The sequence below is a fragment of the Clinocottus analis genome, unplaced genomic scaffold (genome assembly GCF_023055335.1).
Source record: "Clinocottus analis isolate CAN_PGR_092001 unplaced genomic scaffold, fCliAna1.0.p SCAF_7, whole genome shotgun sequence".
In the NCBI taxonomy this organism is placed as follows: domain Eukaryota; kingdom Metazoa; phylum Chordata; class Actinopteri; order Perciformes; family Cottidae; genus Clinocottus; species Clinocottus analis.
In genome coordinates this window covers 21,398,529-21,408,086 of record NW_027176229.1, presented here as the reverse complement: position 1 = coordinate 21,408,086, position 9,558 = coordinate 21,398,529, and the positions used below count along the sequence as shown (strand labels likewise).

At 42.8% G+C, this 9,558-nt stretch overlaps 1 protein-coding gene across 1 annotated transcript; it reads right to left on the bottom strand.

Annotated features, from left to right (window-relative positions):
* Positions 1 to 2,637: 2,637 nt before the first annotated feature.
* LOC137779022 (homeobox protein orthopedia B-like) lies at positions 2,638 to 7,787 on the bottom strand. The gene is made up of 3 exons (XM_068566456.1): positions 7,629 to 7,787; positions 6,892 to 7,301; positions 2,638 to 4,042 (listed from the first exon to the last, which is right to left on the bottom strand). Exons 1-3 carry the CDS (start codon positions 7,702 to 7,704, stop codon positions 3,536 to 3,538), a joined length of 993 nt encoding a protein of 330 aa, XP_068422557.1. The 5' UTR covers positions 7,705 to 7,787; the 3' UTR covers positions 2,638 to 3,535.
* Between the last annotated feature and the right edge of the window lie 1,771 nt (positions 7,788 to 9,558).

Below are 9,558 nucleotides of genomic sequence, written 5' to 3'. Positions count from 1 at the left end.
AGAAAAATAGATGAAATGTATTTGTGTTCTCTCTGTTTCCCAAAAGATTTCCATTCATTTTAACATTCAATGTCAAAATGAACGGGCTGCTATAACAAATGTCCTGTAAAGAAAAAGTTCAATCGTTCATGAACAATTTGATAACCTGATGTTTTATCTTCCATCACTAAATTACACATGGACAAATAGTGTTCTTTCTTAATTATCCCTTTCTTGCCAGTCTGTAAATTAACACAGTGTGGCCTGTTTGTTGTGTAGCAGACATGTAATTACAGTGTTGTGCTCGCTGCAAACAGCTTGGGAAATACACAATGCACAAACTGCCTTTTGTTTTTCTATCGCATGTTGGAAAACCTCAGGCTATTTCACTTAAGTTAATTGCGTGAAACAGAAACACACACACACACAAACACACACACACACACACACACAAACACACACAAACACACACAAACACACACACACACACACACACACAAACACACACACACACACACACAGAGGAATAACTAGTTTTTCCAGGGTCTTGACTTGAGTTGGTATTTTCAATAATTCAGTGCATTACTGCAAACAAATTTATGTTAATAGAAAAGGTGGGAACCAACTGTTTAATATGGGGGAAGTAATATACTTTTGTTAATTATGATTAATCCTTTGTTTAACCCCCCCTGCATTGTTACAGAAACTCCAATTATAAGTTTACAGGCAGTGGGACTGCTTATGGTAATGCCATATCTCATCAATTACCATCGCGTGACCATAAATTGGCCTCAGCGCTGACAACGAGACGAGGTTAACACGCTGATTAATTTGGGCTGCTGTGATTTCAGGCTCAAGTTGACACTTATAATCTTTGACACAGACAGTGAGGTTCGCTCACTTTCATAATGGAAAAAATGTTATTTACCTCTCCCGGAGACCGAGCTTACAGACATTACATCTCACATCAGGATAATTTGAAATTAAGGTAACGCAAACAAGGGGAGTTTCTCTTGTTGCACGACTGATGGGCGAGTAATGAGGAACTTTGAATAAATGTCAAATGATCAAAAGGTGTGAAAGTTAAACTGCTTAAACGTGGACTATCTGTATATTTGTGTTGTTATAACGTGCAAAACACAGTCTGAGGCGCCATGATGAGTCAGAAATGATAGAAAAAGTGTCTTCAACAACTTCAGTGTGTCAGATTAGATTAAAAAGCGTCTGAGGAATGTGTGTGTCCATCGCTCATTGACATTCGTACTATATTTCAATGTTTGCTGCATTAGTTGCAGTGATTGTTGAGGCCTGCTGAGCTGCTGAAGCTGTGTGAGTCTGCACAACGTCTTCTCCACGGTTCCACTTTGTTATAGCGTCAACACAACAAACAGCACAAACACCACGCTCAACTTGTTTCATTACTTATTCATTTAATTGGTATTTTGCTTAATGGATTTGTGCTCACCACTTTGTTAGGGGTCTGATTGACAGGTGCAAGACGGCCCCGCCCATAAACAGCTTGTGCTGCATCAGAAGCCAGTGAATATTATTGATAACCGTGTATTATAGGACACAGCGGTGCAGTATTTTGATCTCTTTATCAGAGATTTGCTATCTAAAGTGAATCTCATGGGGATTCCCAGGTGTTTCTGTAGAACTATATAATAATGTAAAAGCTGTAATATGATTCCATCTGACTGAAAACAACTCTTTAATGACACTAAACACGAGGCCATTTGGCCTATTTATGTCCACACAGCACCTATCAGTTCCTGCGGCTCCAGCAGTGTGTGTGTGTGGGATTAACCTGCAGACATCAGAGTGTGACCAAAATACAGGCTGAGAGGTGTGTGTAGGATTATTGACAGGCGGAAACATTGAGAAATTCCATATTTCGAACATTCCCATGGAAACATGGGTGGCCTTGTGTTAACATTTCTAGAATAATATTGTATATTTTAACCAGATGAGTTTTACTGCAACTAATGAATTGCCATCATATACTTCTCCAGGATGGACACACACACACACACACACACACACACACACACACACACACACACACACACACACACACACACACACACACACGCACACAGCTGTTTAGTTACAGTCCATCCAGTGGGCTCAGTGGGATGACCGTCATGGTTAAAAGCAGTGACCGTCACATCCCAGCACTGACATCTTTACCGCTCATATCTGCCTCACTGGGACCAGTCACCCTTCATAAACCCGTTAACCCAGTCACCTCAGACACCGGGCACTGGGCAACGACCAGTAATGGAAGTTTAGGCAACAGCGTGTATATATATATACATATATATATATATATATATATACATATATATATATATATATATATATACATATACATATATATATATATATATATATATATATATATATATATATATATATAGTAAGAATCCCATTGTAGTTTTTCATGGTGACAATCCAAATAAACTACAAGTCCCATCCACAACCGACCGGGTCAGTAATGAGGGTCACGCGGGCCTCAAAGTCATAGGAACGTGTGCAAAATGGTCGTCATATAGATCTGGTTCAGCTTAATGGAGAGACATGAATCATTCTTTGTGTTGACATTCTTGAAAATTACTTTTTATTTGTTTGTTCATTTTTAAATTGGTACAAACCCGTCAATGTGGAGCATTTGATCAAACATTTAAGAAATGTGTCAAGTAATAGCACATACAATAAGTTAAAACATGTCACAAAAAAGACCAGCGGGTACATAGCAAGAATGTTTTCTCTACACAAAACATCCTAAAACAGCATAGGCCTACTGAAAGATCATTGTTTGTATATTTTTTTGTCCTCTCGAGAGGTGTGACGCTCCCTCTCATGCAGACGAGCCTCACAGAAGCGCCTCTCCGATCTGAGTGGGGGCATCATTTTCTCCTTAAATTATCCAAGCGTTTAAATCCACATGCACAGTGCATGCTGCCCGAGACCCCGTTCAATAGGCCCAACCTACAGTGTGGTGCGCGCGCGCGCGTGTGTGGTATAGGCTGTCACCAAAAATGTATACCCAAATCTTTATAAATAACCGTTTGACATAACACAACTTCACCTGAACACAATAACGCGTGTGTGCTGTAAAGACACACTCAATGAAAACGCAAAATACGACGATTGTTTCGGCTCTCGGTAATTTCGGGCCATTAGTCTAGAGATCATTACAATAGTATTCATCATCAATAGTTGATAAAAATCCTTTTGAATTAAGATAAATAAACGCCAAACCCCAAGATATTTTTTTTCTTCCATTTGTCCATCAGTGTTGTCCTTTTTCTTTCTGCCCTCGTGCCTAGAGATGAAGTACAGTCTCCATTTTCTCACATTTCAGGCCTGATTAGCTCGCGCGCTCTCTCGTTTTGATCTAATAGCGGGAATAAAAACAGGAGGAGGAGGAAAAAATAAAAAGCGCCGCAGGGTTGTGGGGCTGGGACGGAGGAGGAAGTTGGGAGGAAGAGGATTGCGGCCGCGGTGTGTTGTTGTTGTTGTTGTTGTTGTTTTCGTCGCTGTTGAAAAGTCACTAAGTGAAGCTCATGGACACTGTGTGCTCCAGCGCTTTGCGCCGCAGCGACGCGATGCTTGTCCCTCTCCACATGTCACTGTCCGGGGAGCTACACAGCTGCGGCGAGCCCGATACGTTCGTGGGGCCGGAGAGAGACGCCGACATGCCGGGGAAATGCGACTGGTAGAGGTGGGACTGCAGGCCGGAGCCGTTGGAGGAAAGGCCGTTGGAGAGACCCATGGAGTTTGGCGGCCCCGGGCCCAGGCTGCACTGTGACAGCGACTGCATGGACTGCATGCCCGGCTGGCGACCCATGGCCTGCGGGAGCTGCAGCTGGGAGACGCCCGGCATCCCCGTGGCCCAGCGAGTGTCGTTGGCGTGGAAGGAGCAGAGGCTGTTCTCCATGGCGGCCGCGGCGGAGAACTGCTGCAGGCCCGCGGTGGGGAGCAGCGTCCCCGGGGAGCGGAACACGTTGGTGGTCTTCTTCCTCTTCTTCCACTTGGCGCGTCTGTTCTGGAACCAGACCTGCGAGCAGGGAGACACGACGGTGAGCCACTCAGACGTACAGGCATGTGAGGAACACGTGTCTGGTTGTGTTACGACCGTAACGCTGCTGGACACACGTCACAGGATACGTGTTTGCGTAGGAGAGAAATACCGTTTACGAGCGATACTCTGACGACTAATCTCACCACACAGACTAACTTCAAGGCTCCAATAGGAGATTAGTGTCTTTATATTATTCACACAACACTATATAAATATATATATACATGTGTATATTAGTATGTCATAGCAAGGACAGAGATCTTGTTAAAGGTGGTTGCAGATTGCGTCCTTCACACCCTGTATACAATGTACACAACGTCCTCAGCACTGCTCCTGAGCTGTCTTTGTTCAACTTGGACATCACAAAATTAACAAGACATGAATGTAAGACCTTTTGCATTGACCTAAGGACTCTTACCAGACTCTATTTAAATATTCACTGCCACTAATGGGCTGCACTTTGAGAGATCATGATGTACTCTAATTCATGAATTGTACTAAAATGCATTAGTATATATATATATATATATATATATATATATATATATATATATATATATATATATATATATATATATATATATATATACTAAAATGCATTAGTGTATATATATATATATATATATATATATATATATATATATATATATATATATATACACACACACACACACACACACACGCACACGCACACACACACACACTCGTATATGATAATAATTTTTAAATGAGCTTATTGTAAATGTCAATCATTCGGCTTTACTGTAAACTCAATACTCTGCAGCAGACAAGATGCATCATGGTTGTGTGTGTTTCATTGTGAATAAAACCAGAAGGCTCTTTGTGTACACACGCAGCCGTCGCGTGTGTGTTTTATTCCGTGTGTTCCGCAGCAGCGAGCCGAGCTATTCATCTTTCTAACATCTTATTTACAAGCAGATTAACGGCAAACTGCACTAAATATGATGTGGACTTAAAATGCAAAACGGCCCGCATTACTGTACACAAATAAATATCCACTCAACCACGCGCGAGGGCCCTTATATATATATATATATATATATATATATATATATATATATATATATATATATATATATATATATATATATATATGACGAAGGAAGAAAAAAATAAATAAAACTCAAAGAACAAACGCACGCGCGTGCAGGCTTTATAAAGATTTCACCATCTTCTGGCGTGATTAATGCGCGCGCGAGGCCGTGAGTCGATGGCTCCGTATTAAAAGTGAAATCTCGCTCTCATTCCGCTCAGCCATCCGTGAAACGTCACCCGAGCCCATTACAGGCGGCGCGTGGGGGGGAAAGAAAATGCAATTTCTCATTCTATTAAAAAAAAGTACAATATATTCTTGAGTCCTATTAAGACGTCGAGCTTTGTGGAGAGGAGAGGCCGTGGAGGCGCGCGCGCGCGCGCGAAGGGCCATCACGCCCACCGGAGGTTGCACCTGCGCTAATGTTTACCAACAGCGAGCAAGGAGCCGGCATGCACCGCGCGGCGAGGACCCCGACGCTGCGTGGAATAAAGAATTCCTGATTAAGGAGACTAATGGTTGTTCTGGTTTTATCGCTTTCAGCGGGACGATTTGCATGAATTTCACATCACTGTTTAATAACCCGTTCACTGTCATAAATAAGACTGAAATTGGTTGATAATGTGTTTGGTTTATTATTAGAGCCTTGTGTTCCTGCACGTCGTGACCAGTGTAAACTGTGTTTTAAAGTGGTTCGTTATCCCCCCCTCCCCTTTGTAAACAAAATAAATAAAGTGGGAGTTTTAAAATTTAATAAATTAATTTCATCCATTCGTTTCATTCAAAAATTCCCACCCTAATTATTTTGTAAATAATGAAGAACATTCTCGATAATATATTTACTGGATATTATTTTTGAAAGGGTGCAATTCGCATTTCTAATGATAAAAACGTCAAATAAATATAATTACTAAAGCCTAAATACCACTATGGTAATTTTAAGCAAAAAATGCAGGTCCATAGAAACAAAAAGGAAACAAAAATTAAGCAAATTTAAAGAATAAAATGTTTAACTCTCCCAACCCAAATGCAATATTTCCAAAGGCAAGCAAACATAAGTTGCATTATGCAATATTCTTGTGAAATAAGTAAGAGCCATTTGTATATTTTTGACTTTAAAGGCGCCGTTTAGAAACAGTGAGACGTGTGTTCAGCACCTTGGACAGAGCCCCTCGTACATTACACAGGACATGGCTTCTTAGACTGACACATTCATTGCTCTGTGGACACATCGTGGCATATTTGGATCATATAATTAAATCAAATTTGGCTTGATGTTATATTTTCTAAAACAAATGTAATTTGCTCTTTTAAACACAACGAGTTTACCGTGAGAACTGTTGACCCTCCAAATGACCATATAACGCTATTTTGTCTTCATTTGAGCTACAAGCCAGGAGACAGTGCTGAACCTACAACAACATGTTTATAAATGATTCTATGAGCTTTTGGAGTTTTATATTTCAAACATTTGCACCCAAAACTTTGCACCTAATAGCCAAAAGACCAGTGACAAATAACTGAATTATGTGGCATTTTAGAAGTGGCCTAACTATCTCCACGCGCGCGGGGTCGTTGGACCTGAACCCTCTCCACCCCACGTTCCTCCCTGCTCTCCAGAATCATGTACAAGCCTCTTTTTGGACATTTGTATGGTGCTGAAAAGAGATCACAAGATCAAAATCACGGAGCCAAAGCCGCGCCACGCGAGTGTTTACAATCCTGCAACAACGACAACAACACAACATCCACATTGCGCGAGTGTTTTTACCTGCACTCTGGACTCCGTGAGGCCGATCCTCAGCGCCAGCTCCTCCCTCATGAAGATGTCAGGGTAGTGGGTCTTGGCGAAGCTGCGCTCCAGCTCGTTGAGCTGCGCCGGCGTGAAGCGCGTCCTGTGCCGCTTCTGCTTCTGGCTGGCGGACTGACTGGAGCTCTGCTGCTGCGGCGGCTGCTGCTGCTGCTGCTGCTGCTGCTTCTCCTGCTCCTTCCCGTTCACCGCCATGCCGCCGGAGTTGGAGCCCACGGTGGAGATGTCTTCCCCCGGTAACAGGGTGGTTCCCTCCACGGAGTCCGAACCAGGGGCCATGTCTCCCGGGTGCCCCTGGTCGGGCACGCCGCCACCCAGCCGGCACTTGAGAGCCTCTCGGTGTCCGAGTAACTCTGCAGCATCCTTCATCCCTGAGGGGATGAGGAGGAATGAGGCTTTGAGTAAATACATGACAGATCCGACAGCGCCAGATCTTTAAAAAGGAGTCACATTAAAACAAAAAAAGGCAACAGATGGATATGAATTCAAAGAATATAACAAATAAATTGAATGTATCTTGGCTCGTCATTTAAAATAGCAATGCATTTATTTTCTGCTGTCATGATCGTTTCTGAATCCTGATAAATTCCTGCAAATACTGTCATAAACACCAACAATGCAGCGTTTAGCTCTAAACACAATTAAGCACACAGTCTATCTATCACGGCACAAGGTGGAAGAAGAAGTTGGAGTCTTACATTGGAGTTTAGGGCCGGAGTTGAGTGACGATAACTCACCGAGCCGAGCATCCAGGAGGTCGGCGTGAGAGAGCATCGCGTACCGCTCCAGGGTGAAAAGCGCTCCAAAAAAATCCCACAACTTTGGGGCAATTTAAAAAGTATATATCGTCTAAATGAACGAAAATTCGGTTTGTGGTTAAAAAAAGGAGGTCCCTTGCATTATAATGTCCTTTAGAGCGACGGGGAGGCGCTTATTAGTTGAAAGAACCCGTGAGCTTCCTCAAATAAGGGCCAATCAGAGCGGGGAGCTTGGAAATGTCAGCGACGTGACTCCCCCTTCTTTTTTTTCCTTTTTTTTTTATATACACACATACGCAAGAAGGCACGCGCGCGCACAAACCGGAGCGCGCACAAAACACTACAATTCAATCCTCTGCCACCTCTCTGATTTATCGGCTTTTCATACTCAGATTATTCCACGTTTGACATCTTATTGTGTTTGTTTTAATCTCGTAGTTTCGCGATTCCTGTTTGTGGACTTACGTGTAAAATACTGGAAGGTGAGCTCGTGCAAAAGCTGGTTTGATTGGAAGAGCGCGTGGCTGTTTGAGCCAAATAATATACAACAAATCCACTGAATACTCAACTGCTTAAATGACTGATGTGTGAAGTTGCCTGTTTGAAGACAATAACCCAGAAAGAGAGGATTCATTTCACAAATTAATGACGAATCCAAAAAATCAAAACAGATTTCTAGCCAATTAATCGTTTTATATTAAATACCGTGTTTTTATTGACAGGTACATCAGACAGAGAGCATTCTGTACATGATCAGTGTGGACTTAGAGCTCATAAAAAGGAAAATAAAACCATGCAGGCCGCTTCCAGACACACACACACACACACACACACACACACACACACACACACACACACACACACACACACACACACACACACACAAAGTCCTTGGATCACAAACAAAACGAATATCGCCTCCATTCCCCCATGGCAGGTGATTTGTGGAGACAAATCGAGGAAATAAATAAATAAACGAGTACAGATGGATTTAAGCTCCGTTAGTGATCGGCCGCTTTAACTCCCATCGACTTTTCATCAACGCGCGCGCAATTAGAGGTATTTAGGCCTGTTTGGTTCAAACAAAACCAGACGTGGTGGACCCTAAACGATTGTGCCCCTTTAGCAGCGGTCCATGAGTAGGTCTATTATACAATTAACAGGACAGCCATTGATCTGGCGCTCCACTCCCATACTGCTCCAGACCGCGCTGCTTCTTGGCAGATGTCAGGGTGAGCCCGTTGAATAGACCACCGCCTGGGACTAAAGAGGCTGCTTTGCTAGCCGCACAAAGGAGGCGTCCGAGCGAGGAGTCCCCCCTCTGCTCCCGCAGGAGGAGAGGAAGAGAGAGAGAGAGAGAGAGAGAGAGAGAGAGAGAGGCAACTCATCTTTTATGCGCCTTCGACCGCAATGTGCCGGGGACGCGGGGGCAAAGGAGCCTTTGTGGCACAGCGGGAAAAGTTAAGGGAAATGGGACCCGTGCATCCACCGAGAGGAGGGAAGATGTGACCATGCTCCCGGAGGTTGAGGAGACAAGGAGGCGAGGAGAGAGGAGAGAGAGGAGAGAGGGACTCCTCGCGTGGGGAGTTGTAAGGTCAACCCTGCGCGTGAAGGTCTGTATTTGGAGGCACTTTGATTTCCAACTTAGTCAAAGAAAACTGACGTAATGCAAAAGTAAATGAATAAAACTTAACTGTCGATATTAACTCACCGTCAGAGATAATCTTTTATTGAAAAATAATAATAATAAATATGTGATGTCATTGTGTACATAACACAACAAGTTCATCTATTAATAACTTGCGTTCATTTAATTATAATTCAGGATTATTTTAAGCCATTATTTAATTGTTTATTTGAGCTTACTTTT

What these genes read in the sequence shown, in the direction of transcription:
- LOC137779022 (XM_068566456.1), bottom strand. Translation starts at nt 7,704, where the DNA reads ATGCTCTCTCACGCCGACCTCCTGGATGCTCGGCTCGGTGAGTTATCG. An exon ending in CTCCGGCCCTAAACTCCAAT is followed by an intron (nt 7,302 to 7,628) that starts GTAAGACTCCAA and finishes TCATCCCCTCAG; the next exon opens with GGATGAAGGATGCTGCAGAG. An exon ending in TCACGGAGTCCAGAGTGCAG is followed by an intron (nt 4,043 to 6,891) that starts GTAAAAACACTC and finishes CCCTGCTCGCAG; the next exon opens with GTCTGGTTCCAGAACAGACG.